Source organism: Molothrus ater, chromosome 3 (genome assembly GCF_012460135.2).
Source record: "Molothrus ater isolate BHLD 08-10-18 breed brown headed cowbird chromosome 3, BPBGC_Mater_1.1, whole genome shotgun sequence".
NCBI lineage: Eukaryota > Metazoa > Chordata > Aves > Passeriformes > Icteridae > Molothrus > Molothrus ater.
This window is the reverse complement of record NC_050480.2, coordinates 8,193,417-8,214,397: the sequence shown is the minus strand read 5'-3', so window position 1 is coordinate 8,214,397 and position 20,981 is coordinate 8,193,417. Positions and strand designations below refer to the sequence as shown.

Sequence of the window (20,981 nt, the reverse complement as noted above, 5' to 3'; positions counted from 1 at the left end):
CCATTTACTCTTCTGTATGCTTATTAGGAGTCCCCACATGACTTTTTCATCAAACATTGCATCCCAGTTCTCATCTGGAATGCCAAAGTCATTTATACTGTGCTCGAGAGCAGTTTGCATAAACAAGAGGCAGTTAACAAAGAATACAGTTGTGAGCTGTGATTGCAAAGGTTATATTATAAATTACAACACAGATGTACAATAAAGTCAAGACATGCAGCCCTGTTTTCTTGTTTGCCTGAAGCATAAAAGCACGTTGGCTTAAAAGTTTCTTTGCCTTTATTGACTGTTGTTGCCGACATGGATGATCGTGATGCTTTCACTGTGAATCATTTTGTTTCTTACAGGTGGATCGCATCATCTTCTGCGTCTTTTTGGAGGTTGACTACAAAATTTTCAAGAAGAAAATGGGCGAGTTTTTCCCTCTAGGTAGGTGTAGTAATCCAGCACCATTTGACTTTAAAAAAGCACGCAGAAAAAATGCAACAGTTGGCATCTCTTCTTCCTTCCAAAGCCAAATACTGAAATGTGAACTTTCTTCAAAGATCAGCTGCACATAGAGGCTCTGATCCTGGACAAATGAAGACATTTAAAATGTGTGAACCATTTAAACAATTCTAATACTGCTTTTGTATGCTCAGTACAGCTAATCTCTTCATTCCATGCTGTATGTGTGTCTTTTCCCAAAACTTGGTGCATGGCACTGGCTCTCTTGACTCCTGAGAAGGAAATTATTTGCACTAATGTATATAGCTCCTAGTGTATATTGCTTTTCCATACACTTTGTACACACTTTGGTCTTTCATTAACAATTCTGGTGAGGTTGCTCTGGGTCTGAAAAGATACCACAGGGGTTAAAGCCCAACTGTGTCTGAATGAGGAGTTTAAACTTGAGCTGTCCCTCTGTAAGAATGAATGGGAGAAAGATGGCTCTCACTGGAGCACTTGGGAAATGTTAGCCATTCATCTTGGATTTCACACAGGAGGTTACTTTCTAGATTTAAGGAAACCTGGTGGATAGTAAATTTGCTAATCCCCCTCCTCCAATAAACCTGGGATTTTTTTTTTATCGCACATCATTAGAAATCGGCTCTCTGTAATTTTATCAACCCTAAAACTCCTCCCATTTTATTTTGCCTTGTGCTTACATCAGTCCAACTATGTGTGAAAAGATCCAGATTTTAGTGTTCTGTTTTATCTCCCAATACTCCCCATGCTGTCTGTCAAGTGCAAATGGCCCTGGAGTAATAAGAAGCAGAGCTTTGGTGTGTTCAGGAGTTCCATTAATTTCACAGGACTGTGTTGTCACTGTAGCCTTAGTGGTTTTTTCCTTTTGCTCTGTCTGGTAGCATGGAAATTGTGATATTTTTGTCTAATCTCACTAGAACAAAGCTTTTTTTGTAGATGACTTTGTAATTGCCAGTTTGCAGTGATTGGCAGCTGAAACTTAAAGACCTATTGAATTATTCAGGTAGCATCAAATGATGTCTAACCACTTAATAATATTCTTGTCTGGAGCCCACTGAACATGCATTTCAAGAAGCTGCATTCATATCTAATCCATTCATTGAGTGATTTTAATTTTTTGTCAGCGTACTCAACCCAAAGGATAAAGTGGCAGTACCCTGCCTACTGCTGCTGGCTGTGTTCCTGCCCTTCAGATTAAGTGAGAGAAGAATATAGCATCAATTTGTCAACAAGTCAAGATCATTAATGCTCACTTTCATCTCTAAGGCCTTGAAAATCATGTGTAAAGCCTGGTATTATTTCTATAAATGTAAAACCCACCTGGGTTTGAAAGTTTGAGAGACAAGATGCTTCAGAGCTGTATCATGACAATCTCAAAGGCAAAGGACAGCAAAGTGGAAGATTTATTTCATTTGGATTTTTTTTTTAAACCTGACATTACTGAACTCATTTCTACAAAGAACCTGTGTAGCTGGGTCTTTTGTTATAGAAAAACATAATTTCATTACACCACATTATGTAGATGATCTGCCATACCATGGTTTCAAAAGTTTATTCTCATGGATGTAAAGGTTTTATGTTTTTTTTTTCTCAAACAAAAATTGGGATTCTGATATGTGACCATAGAGAGGTGATCATGGTAGGGACCCTCTAAATCCAGTGTTCTGCATACGTGGCTATAAAAATGTTCGTCCAAAATTTACAACTGTCCAGAGAAAGTTTAGTTCTCAGTATCTGAAATTCAGATAGATTATTGTAGGATTAGATTAATAAAATGCTTTAGGACCCATTTTCATAGACTCCTGGTTGCAATTTTTTCATAACTAATGATTCTGATTTTGATATGCCTTAACGTTACTGGGTATCTGCTGTCTGATTTGCCAGAGCCTTAAAAGGAACTTGTTTAGCTCTAGAACTTTATTCCTGATGCAGTGAAGGATTTCCTGGGAGTGGATCAGTAGCCAGGGATTCAGGAAGATTTTATTTTTGTGTTTTAGTGTCTTTAGATCTTCAACTTGTGAGGAGACGGGGACAGGCAGGACTTTCCTCCCAAATCACTCTCCTGTAGTGTCACTGGAGAGATGGGCAAGATCTGGGTCTCTTTCGTGGAGTGCCCTGACCATTCATGTACAGTCTCAGGCTCTCTTTTCCAACTTGAAATTACACTTTTCCAACAGATGTCAGCTGAAGTCAGCCCCATGCTAAACTGCCTCCTGGTAAGAACTTCAGCTGAAGGTCTGGATGGAGATCACCAGATGATCATCATGTCTGCCTTTTGTCCCTTTTTTCAGGTGTCTGGGGAATTGCCATCTGCATTTAACTCAGCAGACCTGGACAAGTTACCAGCAGGCTCTCTCTCTGTAGAGATGTCCCATCTCTCTGCAGGACTGGTTTCCTGCACAGAAGACTTTGCTGACATGGTTCTGTGTCAAGGAGTTAGCAACTGCCTCTACCTTTGGCAGTAAATTCCTGATATTTTGACTTTGGAGGAAACTCATGAAACTGGTGGTTTTGTTTTAGTTTAAAGGAAATCTATTAATTTAGTGAAATTAAAGTATTTAAGGATAGACTTGCCCTAAATTTGAATTGATAGGACACTATCTAAACACTCACAGGGGAGAATAACACTGAAGTATTTATTTAAGCTTAGAGAAGAAACATCAAGGCATTTTAAAAGTGCATCTTGCATTTAGAAACATTGTGAAATATATCTACTTTAATAGATGCAGACAAAAATGCTTAGAAAGAAGAATATATTCATAGAGTTATATACATAAATAGTTATTACTTTAAACCCACTGCATTAATAAATCCAAAAAGACATGCAAGTGCTTGAGCTAGGTAATGAAAGTGGTAATGAAATGAAGCTAGAATTACACCTCAGTGCATTAGAGTAAGTGGAATATAGATATAGGGAAATTGTTCCATTAGTTGAACATATCATTAGGCCTATTTTGCAAGTGGAATGCCGAAGAAATTAGTCAAGTAATAATATTGATATCAAGACAACTGCCAAGAGTCTTGTCATTTTCAAACTTTAAATATATAGGGGGAAGAGATAGACTTCGAAGTAATGTCTTGTCTTAGCAGTGCAGGAAAGTTGTGCAGTAACTGAGCAATTGTAACTGTCTCAGCATTTCCGATTCAATCTCAGTGATTACACAACCCAATCCAGAGCCAGCATGCTCCAAGAGGGAGCAGAGCACCACTTATCTTTGATTCAGACATAGGTTCTCATGTCAATGTTGTCCAGAAAAGTCCTGGTTTGCTTAAGTAAAGGGTCCTTGTCAAGGCAGAATTTTCTATTGATCCTCTGAGGTTTTGCTGAGAAGATTTTGTATATTCTAGGAAGAAAAAAGCAATAGAAAGAACAACTTTTTTTGCTTAAGATGGATCATTGTTTTAATATATTAAACATTGCCACAGTGGTGGGTTTTTTTATCTTTTTATTAATTGAATCCTATCTCTTTGTGCAATGACATAGCCCAGTTATTCTCCCTTCACCTGTGTTGGAACATTCTTTCTAGTTAAACTGAGAGAATGTCTTTCAGGCAAATAAAATATCTTTGCCTGCAGTTCTGGCTCCAATGTGTAGTTCTTACATTGCTGGATTCATTGCTATTAGTAGGATGAGTGAGTTTTCTGGGAAAGGAACTGCTACTTAGATCATTTTTTCTTTTGGAACGCATTGTTTCTTCTAATAGAACTCTATGGAGTCCAGACACCAGGCATTGCTTTCCTTGCTAACTAAACATATTTATAAGACTTACCAGAAAATTGAATCCCCCTTGAAAAGCTGGATTTGCCAACATTTACCTTGGAATGATACATACTTCTAGGATTCCATGCATAGGAGGAAAATTAAGAGCATTTGTAAACAGTTGCCAGCTGGAGCAAAGATACCTTTTTTCTTTTCTTCCTGTATTCTGTGTACACAAAGCTACTTAATATGTCAGACAGATAATCTTGTAAGGACCTTTGGCAAATGCTTACCTTTTCATGGTGGCTGTCATATATTATAAATGGTTTATCTTCAATTGTAATGCTTACAGTATTTCTAAATCTACCACCTGTTAACCAGTGGATTGGAGAGGAGAAACATTTTTTTCTGAAAACCTTTTTTAGATAGAAATAGTGCTATAAAAGGGATGTCCTGTGAAGCTGCAGCATCCAAGGTTATTTTACTTCTTGACACTTTAAACAGGGTAACAAAATCACTTCACTAAAACATTGCAAAAATTTTTGAAGGAAGGATGTTTGCCCTTTCATTAAGCCAGTTTACAAATGGAAGGTGCATGCTTTTAGACTTGTGTCCTTTTAGAGCTAATGAAAGGATGCTGAGCCCAGGAGTTTGTCATTGTTGGGTTTTTTTTTGTTTGTTTTTCTTTTCTTTTTTGAGCCATTATCAGTTGGTGTTAGGAAAAAGAGAGATTGCTTCATCTTGAGAAAACTTTTTCTTCCCTCTGTTACAGGCTATGATATTTAATGCATTTTCTGCTTTCATCCTGGTTGATGAAAACACTGTTTCCCCTACCCAAACCATATGGATGAGAGCTACTGCCTTATAATAATTCTCCTATTACTTCAGGAGGGTGCACAGCATCCCGCTTGCGCATAAAATGTGCAAATATATTACAATTGCAGGGGAAATTCATTGTTAAGAGATCTCCCAGGCTTGGAATCAAATTGGAAACTGTCTAAATGGCTGAATGAAGGCCTTTGTATTAAAAAGGCCAATCTCTGCACTAATACGTGAGCCAACTCCTAAGCAGGGGCTGTAATTTCTGTACTGGTGTTGAGAGGCATCGCTCTCTCTGCTTACTGTGGCAGGCTGCACTGGGGCTGGAGCACTCCTCTGCATGAGCAAAGGAGCTGTAAGTTAGCCCTTAGCAAGTAATCCAGTACCAAATGGATAATTCATCTGATAAATTTAGCCTCTCTATTTGCATTTGCAGCGTTCACGAGCCAATTCGTTTCCATAATTCATCACCTGAATGTATTCCACAAAATATTTTTCATGGGCTTTATTTTACTCTGTGGAGAGGTGCCAAGCAGTTAACTGGAAGTGCCCAATATCCTTTATGGGAGGTTTCACCTGGGCAGTGATTTGCCTCATAAGTCACAAGGCTTTGGTTTTCTGACTGATTCAGGCTGGAGTACAAAGGGGCCCCACAGAAATGTCCCTTAGGGGGTAAGATTTGGGGGAGTTTGATATCTCTTTGGCTTTCTTCTCCTGATCAATAAGGGCCACCCTGAAGGTTTTGGTTGCAGCTGCTTTTCCTGTCTCCATGCAAGTTTTCCAAGTTGTCTTCACAGCTGATGAACTCACAGGGTGAAACTGGAAGCAGTCAGACCATCCTATTACTTTCTTCACTGCTTTCCCTCACTAAGCTTGCAAGGTGCTGTTTGCTGTCTTGCTTCCCTAACCCCATCGTTCTGATGGAGCTGTTGTATTGGCTTGCTTAGGGGACTTTGATTTCTCTGCCTCGTGAAACTTTTGTCTTGTCCCTTGGAGATCCTGCTTGGCTTTTCAGATAGTGACTGTGCCATGACCATGCATCCCTTTCCTTTCCAGAGCTGTGTATCAAGCCATTGAAAGCATAGCAGGGTACCCCTCAGTATTTTTCCAGCCTGCTCTGAGTTCCATGCCAGCATTTAACATTCCACTCAGATTTCAAGTCCTGTGTTGAGGCAGGGATGAGTGAGGATGTTTTGGTGGGTGGAAGACAGCAGTTCAGTTTGGAGAAGTTATGGCACACTGATGTTTTCATGTGGGTGCAAAATGCTCTCTGTATCCCTTTGAACTGTCTTTCTATTGGAAGATGTCATACTCAGATGGCTCCTGCAAGGCCCCTTGTTGAAGGAATTGATTCCAAGCAGCTGGGGTGAAGCACAGCCCCACTGTTTCCCCTGATGGCTCCTTGGCCCTCAGCAGTGGAGGATTCCAAGGAAGCACTGCCCATCTGGGGAAGCTGGAAAAGCCTGTGCACTAAAATAGGATACTGGCTTTGCTCTAGTTCTCTCCCACAGAACCTTCAGACCTTGATCAAGTACCCCACAGTGTAAATAGGTTGCTGTAAAAAATGTTCTCAATGCAGAAGTTTAAAATAACCACAATGTTTAAAGTACTTGTCCGTTATGAAACATGTCTGAAAACAACTTACCTCAGAAAATCTCAAGGTCACTTAAATGTGTCCATAAACCTGTGAACCAACATTTTTCTATGACTTTCTGTCTTTATTTGCCAGGGTAAGGACTGTGCCAGTCCTACCACTCATTGGGGTTGTCTGTTTTGCCCATTTTGCCAACATCTCTCTCAATGTAGTGCAGGAGTGATGCTTGAGGGACAGTATATAGTTGATGGTTCAGATACTGTTTTCAGCATCTTAGGAGATAATGCAGATCAAGAAAGGGGTTCCCAGCACCTTCCATCATGGCAGCGGGTTTCCACAACCTAAAAAAAGTTTATGGGTAGTTTCCCTCTTCCTTTTGAATCAACATAAAACTTCCTGATATGATCTCATTTTTTGAGAATTATTTTCTGGCCAACTGCTGAAAGACAATTGCTCTAGACTTTGTGTGTTGCAAGTACTGGTCACCTAAAAATATGGTTTGAGAGAGGCTTGTCATACTGTCTGCACTATGGTCTGGAAAACCATTTACCTCCTCATTCCTGCTGGCAGCAGTGTCACAGCTTGGAGCACGGCATGGATCAGCAATGGGACCATAACCTATTTAAGTGCTTCTGTCAGGAGCTTCTGCTTTGCTAAATGGAGCCTCATCTTCTTTGCTTCTTTGCATCTTGTAGGGATTTTTCTCGTCTCCTGCTGTGAGACTGGCAACAGAGCCTACAATCCATCCAGAAGTTTGGGAAAATGGTTGTTTCTGTGTTTTTCTCCCCTCACTCCAAATCCATGAGCTTTCCAGTTCCTGGGAGACACCTGGGTAGGAGCTGCATTGAAACAGCAAAGTGGCAGATGGATGGAGATGCCCTTGAAGGCACAGGGGTCATTTAGATGCAAGGATCAGGATGCTGTGCATGACAACAGCATGGAGGATCACAGGAAGATGATGAGCCTGGTAATTAGAAAGGTGAATATGGAGTAGATATTTACCATCTCTTGTAACACAAGGAATGCAAGGTGTCCCAGGAAATTATGAATCTAGAAGAAAACAAGCAAAAGGAACTAGTTTTCCACCCAACATACAGTTAGGATCTAAGAGTACTTGAGACAAGTTGCTGCAGAGCCTGTAGGTCTTAAATACAGTTTAAAGAAGGATTAGCTCAACCAACAGAAGACTGGTGCAACAACAGCTGTTAATCTTCATGGCCTCTGTGTAAGCTGGGGCTCAGGTGTGACTGAGATAGAGGAGTGTGTTGCTGTTCTCTTCTGCACTCAGCCTGGATGCAGCATGGATGCCTGCACCAGAAAATGAGCAAGCAGCTTTTTCTGTACAATACATTCTGTGAATGCATCTCTGATCAGGGATCTTTTCTTCCGACTCTGTTGGGTATTGTGGCATCTCATTAGAGCATTCCAAATGCATTTTATGTCATCATCAAAAAAATATCCTGTCCTCTCGGGCCACGGGCTCCAAATGACTTCATGTGCTCAACTGCTCCTTATTTCCAAGGAAGCAGTTAAATTTTGGGTTGTCTCATTTGGTTGCCTCTGCAACCAAAATCAGGTTACTGATGAGATTTTGTTAGAAGTTTGTATTTGCAAATGTATGACCATATGCAAAACATGCCATTTTGTGTGTGACTAGTAGATTAACACCCAATTTAGCACTTGTGTGAACAAAACTTTGTTATTTTCAGTATTTTAGGCCAGAGAGGAAATACTGAATATGTTGGGTTTTGATTTTTTTTTTCTTTGAAACCTGATACCTGTTTCCCCAGGGAGTGCCTTGTTCCTTTTATGTAAGGTAGAAGCAACTGGAAAACAGCAGTCCAAATCTGATCCTGGTGTGAGTGCCACTTCCTCACTGGACTAAGGTTGTCCAGTTCCCTCACTGTGGGAATAGCAGTTTCTGCACATTCTTTGTATGCAGCTGAGGTTCATATGGTTTGTTTGGTATGTGTTTTACAGCAGATCAGGTGATACAGTTCATAAAAGAGGTCACTGATGTGATGACAAAAAAGCCACAGTGCCTGACTTTTCAGGAGATTGGTAGTGAGAATTTCTATTTGATATGGCTTCAAAAACTGCAAACACATTCTACATTCTGTGAGGCTCCAGTGTGGTGAGACTGGTGTAACTAAGCAACACAGGAAGGAAACTGCTTGCAGTGTGGCCAGGATGTACAGAGTGCATCAGTGGAAGTTTCTTTACAATTACATAACAAAAATTTAATGAAACTTGCTCAGTATCAGGTGGAGGTTTATGTAGTATGCTCTGTATGCAAGATTGCATGATGAAAGGATAGAAATAGGACCAGAAGAAGTCCTATTTTTACTTCCAAAGCAGAAGAATGCCCTTTTTTTTTTGTTCAAGATCTATTTGTTTTATCTTTTTCTTTTTTTTTTTCCCTTCATCTTAGGAACACTGAGGATGAGGAAAGGTTTTATATAAAATATAACTTTTTACTAGGAGAGAAGAGTCAAGCCTGCTTTAGTTGATCTCAGAGGTTTCCAAACCTGCTTTTCCTCAAAGAAAATACCGTCCTTTTTTGTGCTATTTTCTGTCACATTTCCCCAGTGGAGAACTGAGTTGGAGGAATCAAAACAAGTAAAATAACTTGAGGTTATTGCAAGCCTCATGTGTATGCTTGGGCCTCAAGAAACCTTCCTGTGTGGCTCCTGTGCTACAACAACTCTTATGCTGAGTGGACATAAAGCCTGTACACTGTCGTGAAGCTCCTTTTGGGGATCAGCAGTGCTTGCAAGCCACCAAAATAAGTGATTTTTCAGTTACTAGGTATTGCAAATAGATTAAATGAAATACAATTATAAATCTCCCTAAGGCTGTGAAGGTAATAATGGAGCCAGGTGGTTGAAGCTTCGGGATAAAATTTTGGCAAGAAAGGTGTGGGAGAGAGAAATATGGACAGTGAGAACCTGCTTGGTCTTTTTGGCTGCTGGAAACCTGATATTATCATGGTTTAGAGGGTTTGCCTCAGGTGGGTACCCTTGCCTGCACTGCTGGCTGCTCTGAGACTGGACACAAAACGTTTTTCAAGACTGACCTGAAATGGGATCCATTTTCCTCCAAGGTGTGAGACTGCTGCACTGCTCCTCCTCTGTAATCCCAATGGAAATAGTGCAGCAGATCCTGGAATACTTGCTAGGGAAATGCTTGAGAGTAGAAACACTTAGAACCAGACCCCTATTTTTACATTGCAGATAAGCCCAAAAGGATGGCTGAAGCTTTCAGTGCTGAAATTTTGGGTGGGGGGTTTCCTTTGGTTTGAGCTTTTATTTTAAGACATCAACACTGTGATCACCAACTTGTCGTTTCAGCCTCCTGTACAGCTCTGCCCATCTCATTGCTCTCTTTGGCAGAGGGGAATGTTCATGCAAGCTGCACAGGGGGTTTTTATCCATTCCCACAGTGCCCTCCCAGTTCTCCCCTGGTTGTGGTCAGGACATGGAGCCACGGTTGCAAGGAAGAGCAGACTGAGACATGCAGGTTGACAAGGAATGGGGAAACATCTGGAAATCAGGAAACTGCAGAAAATGCTCAGTAAAACCTAAAATCCTGAGGGATGCAATTAGGCAGCTGAGGAGAGATTAGAGGGAGGCAGGGAGGGGCCAGCAGCATGCAATGGTGTTGGGGAGTGCCAGCAGGGATGCAGGAACTGAAGGCAGATGAAGCAGCAGCCTCCTGCAGCACAGATTTTGTTCTCATGTAAGGGTTTCTCAATGTGCAGTTTGTACAGTGCTGGCTTTCTGCACGTTAACATGAAGGAGAATGCAAATGAAGCAACAAGGAGGAGGTGGTTTAATGGCCTTGGGGATTAGTGGTGGTATTTAGAGCCTTTCACCTCTCTGTTCCTAACATAAATCTTAACACAGATTGATGATTTTAGCCATCTGGCTTGTGTTTGCTTGTATGCCACGACTAGAGAGACAGGGAAACAGCCTGACCAGCAAGGCAAAAAGCAAAACAAAAGGATCTGACAGAAGGCATCCCCTTCTCCTGTGTCAGTAAGAACAGATATGGTGCAATTATTCCAATTCCCAGAGCTCTGCAGATAACAAGGGAGAGGGCAATGAAAGAGCCACAGGTATCACTCAGTGTATGACCCCAGCAGGGAGCCTGTGGCTTACACAAAAGCTTCTGCTTTGAGCACCTTGCTCCCAAATGTAAAGCTCTCTGATCTTTAGAGATACAGTTACCTGGATAGCCTGGGAGTTAGAGGGAGACTTTCAATCATAGGTTGACTTTCAACTGTAAATTATTTTATACTTGAGTGGAAACTTCTCCCACACATCACCCATGTAATACCTTACTTTTATGTACTGTACCTGAATTTATAAACTGGAAAATTCTGCACACATTTTGCATTAGAAGGTTTTCTTGTCTCCTAAGCCTTCTAAATACTGCTGTGACTTTTCCTGGGGATGAGCTGACCCTTTCTGGTAGTCACTGTCAGTTTTCCTCTCACTCCAGACTGCAAGGTCAGTCATTCCTTTTCTGGCAAAGTCATCTTGGTAGAACTTCCTAAAATCCTGGGCTTTAATGGGGGAGAGATGAGAAAGGTCATTGTTCTGCTTCTCTGGCCAGAGGAGTAACCAAGTGTGGGTAGAGGTGCACACACACTGGAGCATGTTTTGCTGGTCAATTATTTTTCTACAGCTCTCAAGTGAGGGTGAGAGGTAGAGAGGATCTCACCTCTGGTCTTTCCAGTGGGGGAGTTTGGACAAGAAATATTGACAGTATGTACTTAAGGAAATGTTTGCTGCTGTCAAAGATTCACTCTAAGGTTCTCCTGTGGTTTTATCCTATTTTTCTTTGGGATGGACTGTCTGTGGTGCATATTTCCAACCAAAACAAATCTTTCAAAGGCTTCCTCTAGATGGGATAATAAATTGTATAGGAAAATATTTTTTTTAAATTAAAAATTTTAAAAAACTAAACAAAAGAAAACCAAAACTAGGTATAGCAAATATAATTTATGGTAATATTGGCACTGATTTTGCTCTTTATTAGACACATAGAGCTTCAGTAAAAAATATTTTTACTTATTCAGAACCAGTAACCAAGAAACTGCCCTTAATATCATTCTTTTCAGGGGGTAAGTAATGCATTTTGGATGTAGACTTCTAAACCACTGGTTTTTATCTCAAATAATTGGTATTGGCATAGAGCTCTGTCAGCTAAAAATGGTGTTTATCACTTTAGCCAGCCACACCAAGGCCAGTGAAGGAGAATGTTTTATATTTAACAGGGAAATGCTTCCACCAGATGGATTAATAGTGTGAGAGTAATAATTATAGACACATGAAGTGGCTGGGGATTGCTGTGTGCCAAAGTGAAACTCAGATTCATACCTAGATTGGGGTAAATTTTTCAAAGGCATCACAGTGACTCAGAGATCATATCACCAAGTGATTGAGAGCCCAACTTCCATTTTCAGAAATGATGCAGAGACTTCATTGCCTTTCAGCAAGCCTTTGGTAGTTTTTCCCAAAAAAAAACCCCAGCCTTTAATTCAAAATTAGTTCACAAAAGCAGTCTTTGCCTCTTCATAATTATATTGCATAATGACTTCCCTGCTTTTTAATAACATCAGATTTCTTGTCTGTGTCCATTATCACTAGCTTAGAAACTATTCTGTTGCTTTGGGAATTTCATATTCCAAGTCACTTACAGAACTATAATTAAGAACTTCCACAGAAGACCAGGTGATATATGTATGTTAAGATTCTGCTGATTTAGTCTCATATCTTAGATTAATTTGAAACCTTATCATGCTGGTTTCATTATAAATGCTTCCATGGAAAGAACATGTTATTGGAAACTGAATAATTAATAATCTCTATGTTGCCAAATATTTTCTGAGCAGTTTGTTGAAGAATAGCAGAACTCCAGTTGAAAATCCTAGCTCTGTTGAAGCCAATGACAGAATTCCCATGGGCTTTACCAATATTTTTCATTTTCTTATCTTAAAAATTACTTGTCAAAGCTCCTTAAACTTGTATGTTGGAGATTAGGATTTTTTCCTTTTGTTTTCTTTCACTTAGGAAATTTTCTCCCATTTGTTGCTAAGAAACAATAACGACTGGTAGGTAAGAGAGGAAAAGGATGCAGCCACAGAGGAGGGGTGCAGCTGGCTGCTACTCCCTCACCTGAGGGGTCTTCTCTTGGGAAGGCCAGAGTTTCCAAGAGGTTTTGGGCTGGGGGAAGGGGTTGGGCACAGCCTCTAGCTCCTCTCAGCTCTCACTCTGCAGGGGCAGAGAGGCTGCAGTCGCTCTGGGCAGAATTTGCCACCACTGTGGGGTTTTGGCTCCTGCTGATGCCTCTGGCTTTAGCCTTTATGTTGTTCAGATTCTGTTCTGCTTACTGTGTAAGTCCAGGCTTCATATTAGGGGATGGTAAGCTCTCTTCACAGAATAGGTAGACAAAGCAATTCCTTCTCTAGCTGGGGACCCAAGGACAGCTGATCCAGAGCTCAGGCCCAAGAACATAAACAAGAGAAAACAAGAAGGATGGGAATTCATGGGCTAAAGCTGTAACTGGACATTAGTTCTGTTAGGAAAATTAATCCACAAACATCAGAGGTTTATGTCCAAAAAGGAGACTTAGGAGTCCTTTTACTTTGTTTGGATAAAGGGAGAGGCCATGGGGCATTCCCCTGGGATCTCTCAAATTTTTGGAGGACACAGCCTCCCTTTTTATCCCAATTTCCTGGCTGCATTTCCCTTCTCTCTTTCCCCTTTGGCTGAGGTCCTTGAGAGGTTCAGACTTGCTGATACACCTGATACCAATGATTTCCCTCTAAGGTATAACCCTCTCTTTTAGTTTTTAATTCTTATGGAATTTAGGGTTTTTTCTTCCCCGTTGTTTCTTTCATCTTTCAATGTCTAATTTCATTTATCAGCAAACCTAAAGTTTATTTGTAAAAGCAAATATCTTTTTCCATTCATCAATCAGTGGAATCCTTCCCATTGTTTCTTTTATCTCCCAGTGCCAGCTTTGTCTACCAGCAGACCCACAGCTTGTTTGCAAAGACAAATCTGCTATTCTTCTCAGTTCCAATATGCTAATGGACCAAAACTTTTAAAAGTGTGAGACCCCATGACTGGTCATCCATTTTGTGGCCATTTTAAGTTGTGCTGCCCAAGGTGGATATATTGAGACCTTTTTATAATTTTTTTTTTTTTAACTCAGCAAAACAACTTGTAAGAAATTCTTTTGCTACCAAAATGGAACTTTTTGCAAAAGGTATCATCTTTCCTTGTCTCTCATCTAAAGGTTAAAAATGATCTGTTCCTAGCTAGCCCAAGTTTGGTCTTCACAGATTCATTTTGTTCTTAAACCAATTTTCTTGTCTGGCCAATATTGAGTAACTTCCTTACATGGTTTTCTATTAGGGTAGCTAGTTTTCTTCTTAACATAGCCAGCTGTTCCAGGGAAACCAAGCAAACTGAAACTTGTCAAGTAAACCAAAAGCTCTACAGTAAAGAGAATGGAATTTTATATTATACCTGTCTTTATTTGCAGAATTTTGTAAATTATGCAGACTTTTATTCCCTGTCTTTATTCCCTGCATTACCTGTATCTGGTAGTTACCAGTATCAAAACATTTCTCCCCATCCAGCTCCAGATTTCGCTGTAAAATGTTACACAGGAGGAGGCAAACTAAGATATGGGCAATTTGAAACATGGAATATTTCATTTTAGATGTTTGCTGGTATTTCCAGTAACCTTTTTCTTTCAATTTTTTTTTTGACAGGCGATGCTAATGAAGAAGGGCCTCAGCTGAGTGAAGAGAGAGGTGAGTAAAGAATATTTTATGCTAAAATATATCACTTCTGTGAAGTATAAGCCAAACTGAAAAAATTCTGGAAATTAATTGCCTTAGTCAAGATAAGCAATGCTAATCATTATTGCCAATGTTACCACAGTCATCTCTGGTTTTTACACAAAATTAGGGTGAACCATCCCTCATAATAAATAGTGCATAGTAAGACCAGCTAAGACTACTTTTTTAATGTCATCATCTTATGAGCCTCTGGGCAATATTTCATTCCTTCTTATCAATAGCTAGTTTGAACATGAAGGGGAAATAATAACAATTCTTCAGTCTCTTTGTCTGTAAAAAAAGTATGAATAGAGCAATTCTTGAGTCATTTGCCATTCTGAATAATGGCAGTGATATGTTTGCAATGAAAACAGTAGCAAAACTCTTCCACAAACTCTTAAATACACTGAGCTTGGTCAGACAATGGTTCAGAGGATTTTTTTCCTGGTCCTCATGGTTTACTGTTTAAAACATGTGTCAGTGTTGAGGCTTTGTGGATGACATGAAATGGAAATGATGAATAGGTTCGAGGGGAAGAAACCAGAGGAACAAGAAAAGGAGAGGACAGAGGATCAGATAACTCCCGTGAGGACAAAAGCTTCCATTCAGGAGATTCCTGCTAGTTTTTTCAAGGAAGCATCTTCCAGTTAATCTTGGCCAGTTTTTTTGTAACTGACTTCCACCACAGCACCTTCTGATACTTCCCCTCCCTCATCTGGAGGTCCTCAGTGAACATCTCCTGTTCCATATGGATTTCTGAGCAGTGCATCTCCTTTCATGTGCAGAGTAGCTCCCTGTACTCCTCTGCCTCTCCTTCCAAACTTCCTTCAAGGTCTCTGTGACCCTGATTCCATCATGGTCCAGTGACTGTGCAGGAACATCCAGCTCTCTTTATGAAAACATAAGGAGTTTAGGTCAGACTTTAAGGTCAGAAAGGAGTGCCACATGGGAAAAGGCAGGGATATAGCAGCCAGAAAACAGAGGTAAAAGCTTTTGAAGCAGTATTTTGACCACTTAAATTGGCAAGATTGTCCTAAAGATAAATGCTCTTTATTAAAATTAAGAAAGTGAGATAGAATTTAATTACTCGCATACAGATCTCAATTTTGGAATTTTTGCTGATATTTTGAGCTGTCCTGCCACCTTCCCAATCCATGGGCCTTCTGGGTTTTTTGGGCAAAAGTATGGTTGGCAGAGAATATTTCTGTGTTCCCTGGGCTCCATGCAAAGCCAATGATTGACTTCCATTATGTCTTTTGAATGAACACAATATCCTTAGAGTTATAAAATATCCTGAATTGAAGGGACCCACAAGGATCATTGAGTCCAACTAACCCTTGAATCTGCAAGTTCCTTTTTCACATCCCAACTGCTTTCATACCTTCTGTTTTGAAATTTTCAGCATTTTAGTTCTAGATATATGATATAACTGTGGAAGGGTAGAAGATAAAAGGGGAGTCAAGTCCTTCATGAGAGCTGGGCATCTGATTGTTAAGAGCTGTTTAAAGCTCCAGCAACATAAAGAGTAGATGATTGTGTGGCATATACGTGACAGCAGGAGAGACCTGGGAGCTTTTGAAACACTTAAGCAATTTATAAAGCATGTGTAGACAGTTTTGTTCCCAGTTGGTAATTAGCTAATCAGTTTGAAGTAACACCATGATTCTTATTTTCTAATGGCAACAGCAATAAGGGTGAATAACGTGAGGTCATACGTCTTCCTAAATTTCCTGGTTAGGAGTGGTCAAGGTTTATTTCCAGCACACACAAAAGTATGTTTTCTTAGGCTTCTCCTGCAACCAAGCCCTCAGTTAGCCACAAGGAATCAGGAGGGCTGACAGAAAGTCAAATGACAGAAAGTCATTTTCCCATCACGGTTGAATGCATTCAGTAGGCTCAATGAATTGAGTTTTAATTGTCTGTCAGTCACTGCTTTCGTGGTAAAGCAACAATGTTTAAAGAATGTTTTAATTAGGGAACCTGCTTGCATTATATGTCTTAATTTATGAATACCTTTTATGCTTAATTTCTAGCTTGGCCTCCCTTTTTATTAACAGGCTTTCTCTGCTACCAGTTTGTGCCTTGAGGTGTGTCATAGCAAACAAACAGTAATGCCATCATTTATGTTGGCAGGATATTTTGAAAATATTGTGGAAAAAGTTCATAATATTTAAAGTTTAACCAGCTGATATTAAACACTCTGTGTTCCAGCCCATATAAGTAAGGGAGATGTCACATTTAGTTGGCCTCAATCACTTCTTTTACTCCCTTTCCTCCAGCTTGATATTGCCCACTGTCTGAAAGGCTGGAATGGATTTTTTTCAACCCAAACTTTTCTATCTTGTAAAGCTTTCATTTCCTTAACTTCACTATCTGTGAATTTAAGGAAATTTTTGAAATTTGTGAATTTGTGCAATCTGTGAAATTTATTTCCCTACCTTTCATTTAATTATTAATTTCGGTCTATATTCACTTGTTGTTCTGTTAAAACAGTGAATGGAGAATTGAGCTGAGAAAAAAGATTATTTAGTTCAGATTATTTATCCAAAGTTCCATAATGCAGTATAATAAATATTATGTTTACAACTACAAATTAAAACATTATTTGGCTGGGGGTTATGATTATTGTTTCTGTAGTGCTTGTGAAGCAGTATGTCATTTCAGTATGAGCTTTCTTCAATTCTGTCCTGTGAAAGTCAGAGAAAGTCCAGTCCAGCTTGAAATCCACATCCATATTATAAATTTCATAAGAAATGATGCAATAATTAATTTAAATAGCAGAAAGATAAGCATTGAGTACTGAATGGAGTGCTAAGATAAAATACACAATTGTGGAATCACACATGGTAATATCTGATACAGTGAACCCATTTCCAAATAATGTATGTAATTTATAATTTTTCTGTTTATAGAAGGCCAGCCTCCATCTCCCACAAAGAGCAAAGAAGAGCAGCCTGAGGGCCTGCAGGATGATGCTGAAGGTAGGTGCACTAACAGCTTCTCAGGGCTATTAATCAATTCACATTTTGAGGAAAAGTTTGTTTTGAATTCTTGGGAAAGAACTGGAAAACTTTCAGTTAAGAATGCTCTTAGCATACACTTGGAGAGTTCTTTTTGGCCTAGATAAAGGGATTATAAATCTTCTGAAGTATATTTCATCCTAAGGTAGATTCACAATTACAAACCCTATTTTTATGTGATGGGCTACTGATTATTGCTGATACATCTTAATAAATTGCTGCTGTTTTATCTCTAACCAGTTCTGACTTCATGTAATTAAAAATCCCAAGTGCAATCCATGTTGTGAGGAGCTTGAGCCATGGTCTGGTTGGTAAAGTTGGTCAGGTACCTGCTGTGAAACACAGAGTGATATAATCCTCGCTTTCTTTTTCTACAAGAGTTTTTTGCTGTTTTCCTTTTTACAATGTTTATGTTTCTAGACCTTACACAGTGTAGTACATCCCTCTTCAGTTAGGAGTCACAGCTGATTAACATTATGCTTATAATGTTATTCCTCTGAGGATATTTTCCTCCACTCGAGTCTGCTCAGGGAAGCTTGTCCCTGTGTACGAACATAAACGTGGTCTGTGTTGCTCTAAAACTGGATCAGAGTGTATTTTCCTAATCTCTATCTCATTGGAAGAGTTGTTTATAAGATGTTAACATCAAAGGCTTATTTTCACTGTTTTCAGATATGTGGAAGAGCAAAAACACCCCAATCCTGAAGAAATTCCTCTTCTGTGAAATAGATAAAAGGATGAATCCTTAATCTTTAATCCATGACACTTCCTTATCACGGATTCTTTTTGACCCAATATTCCTCAAATGACCTATCTAATTTAGCATCTCAGTGGCTCCACAATCTTCAGCATTTTGACTTAGTGCTGTGCCTTCAGCTCCTGAAGTACTCTGTCTAGGGCATGGTGTGAGTCACAAAGAGCAGAAAAGTGTTAACATCTATCATTTTAAGTAACTGCTAGTAACGTGCTGTCACTAACATTGTGACTGCTTGTTATGGGCAAGTCATTAAAGCAATAGCTGTCATCACCTGGAAGGGACAGCTATTGGAGGGACCCAAGAAATTTCATCACACCTGAGTGTCTTTCCTTTCATGCTGCACTGAACCCAGTTTAAATTAAAATACCAATTTTATGTTTCAATTAGGGAATTCAGCGATGACAAGCCACATGTCCATTGCTATTCAGGCTGACCCACGGTTGGGATCGTGGTGACACCTCCAGTGTTCCTAAACAGGCAGAACAACAGTTGTTTCATGATATATTCTTACATGGAGTGTGGTTAAAACTTTTCATTGTATCAGTATCTTGAAAAAAAAAAAACACCAAAACAAAATGAAAGGAAGAGAGAAAGTATTGTCAAACTGTAAGGTTTTCCTTCCATTTAAAAACAAACTTATGTTGTTTTACTTTTTCTGTGGCTCCCTAGATACAGTTTCCTATTTCTTTGTGCCTATTCATTTTTCCCAGTGACCTACTGTTCACTTTGTGAAGCACAAATAAATGTGTAGGAAGGGCAAAGTAAACAGTATGGCAATAGAATTATTGCATTACTCCTGAGCTGTAAAATGCCTGAATTCCTTGAATTTGCTGCCATACAGTAGATTTTGCTGGTGTAGAATTGAAGTCTCTAAAACATAATCACTGCTGCTGGATTTACTATAGCTGGTGGCAGAGGCCCCATATGCTGGGCAGGAAGCAAACCCATAATGTTTAGGATTGAAAGTTCAGATTTAGCCCTGAGAGTTGTTGTGATGGAGACAAGAATAGGTGATTGAAGTGTTTGCTGAGGGGCCTGTGGAGAAACCTGGATCAGATTTCTTTGGCATTACCTGTGCCTCTGGAAGAGGAGACAAGAAGTTGGGATCCAGACACTGAATTCCTGTCATGTTGCCAAGTGGCTGGAGTGTAATGTAACACACCTGTGAGCCATTTCCATTGCAGTAAATGGGATTTGCACACATTTGTCTGAGAAGAGGATTTAGTTTCTCCTGGTCTAATTATTAGCTGTTGGTTTTGATGAATTAAAAGAACTTTTAATGGGGAGCCTTGAAGATTATGAAAGTTCTGAAGATGTGGCATGAACCACAGCTACATGTCTGAATAGTTTTATTTAGGTAGGGGTTTGTCTTCACTTCCAACAAGCCAGCTTTTTGTTCTTTTTAAAAGAAGAACTGAATAGCTAATGCATATAAACAGTCTTGAATAAAACACAACAAAGGCAAAGTCTGCCTGAGGTCGACTTGGTTGAATTTCCCTTAGGGTAAAAGTGAAGTGCTTTGTGGTTTGGTGTGTTTAAACTTTGAGATAATTCACTTTAAGTGCCCCAAGTTAAAAAAAAATAAAAAGGGAAAGGAAAGGAAAGGAAAGGAAAGGAAAGGAAAGGAAAGGAAAGGAAAGGAAAGGAAAGGAAAGGAAAGGAAAGGAAAGGAAAGGAAAGGAAAGGAAAGGAAAGGAAAGGAAAGGAAAGGAAAGGAAAGGAAAGGAAAGGAAAGGAATCACACACGAAAAAGTAAACAAATATAAAAAACAAATCCCCACAAAACAAATTAAAATCCCAAAAGCCCAACCCCTATCTTTTATCATTAAAACCAAGTCCAAATTTAACACAGGTTTTTATTTTATTTTCCCTTTGGTAACATGACCAGCTATAAAATATTTAACAAATATACACTGAGACATGGGAACAACCCAATGTATTTTCCCCTGCTTGGGAGTGTCATTTTAGATTGAAGATGGGAGTACAACTTGTGATGATAGCAGCCTTGTGTCTGCCCTTGTGGCAGTCTCTGGAAGCTGTTCCACTGAGTTCAGCAATATTTCTGCTGTGATATTTTTCTCCAGCTCACCAGGCTGGTTCTTTGGCTGGAGGTAATGGAGCAATATCATTTCAGAGCATGTTAAAACCTCCACAGAATGTTGGGGAAAGTAAGTTCCTTTGTTATCACCCTCTTTGCAATCAAGGAAAGGTGAGTAAGTGGCTGTATGTAGGGAGCTTGTTTTGCAGTTAGCTAAAATAAACACTTGACATGCTAATGAAAGCAATCTTATACCAAACCACTAAAGTATTAATGGTAGCTGTTATTATGCTATTAAATATATTGTTCTCTGCACTGTTGGTAGAGAAAAGTAAGTGAGAACTGCACAGCAGATTCTTATGTCAGTGGTTGTATTCCATAGATTTTCACTGCAGAGGTATTGTCTGTGAAAATGGATAGACTAGGAAACCTCTTTTACTCACAGGTTCCCTGCAGTATTTCAGGTTTGACATGTGCAAACATGCCAAATAATTTTCTTCTTTTCTGTTCTTTTTTTTTCTCTGCTTTTTTCCTACATCCTGGGAGAGTAAAAGCAGCCAGGGATAATTTTGCCTTTCCCTCAGTCAGGTGCCTTCATGGATTGAGTGATTGTAAAGTGTCAGGTGAACAAAATATGTTTGGTACTAAACAAAACATATGCATGTCTTACTTCAGCAGCTTCATAACACAATCTTAAAGTGGTTACATAGACAAAATGGCAGTACTT

General features: G+C 39.5%; 1 protein-coding gene across 4 annotated transcripts in view; it reads left to right on the top strand.

Annotated features, from left to right (window-relative positions):
* MACROD2 (mono-ADP ribosylhydrolase 2) overlaps positions 1–20,981 on the top strand; it is an 851,816-nt gene that overhangs the window by 771,059 nt on the left and 59,776 nt on the right. For 3 of the 4 annotated variants that reach the window (XM_036379362.2, XM_036379361.2, XM_036379360.2), the window contains exons 9-11: positions 348–429; positions 14,371–14,412; positions 17,352–17,420. In XM_036379362.2, the coding sequence (XP_036235255.1) occupies positions 348–429; positions 14,371–14,412; positions 17,352–17,420 (193 nt within the window). The remainder of the gene's footprint in view (positions 1–347; positions 430–14,370; positions 14,413–17,351; positions 17,421–20,981) is intronic. The other variant, XM_054514164.1, reaches the window with a different exon arrangement.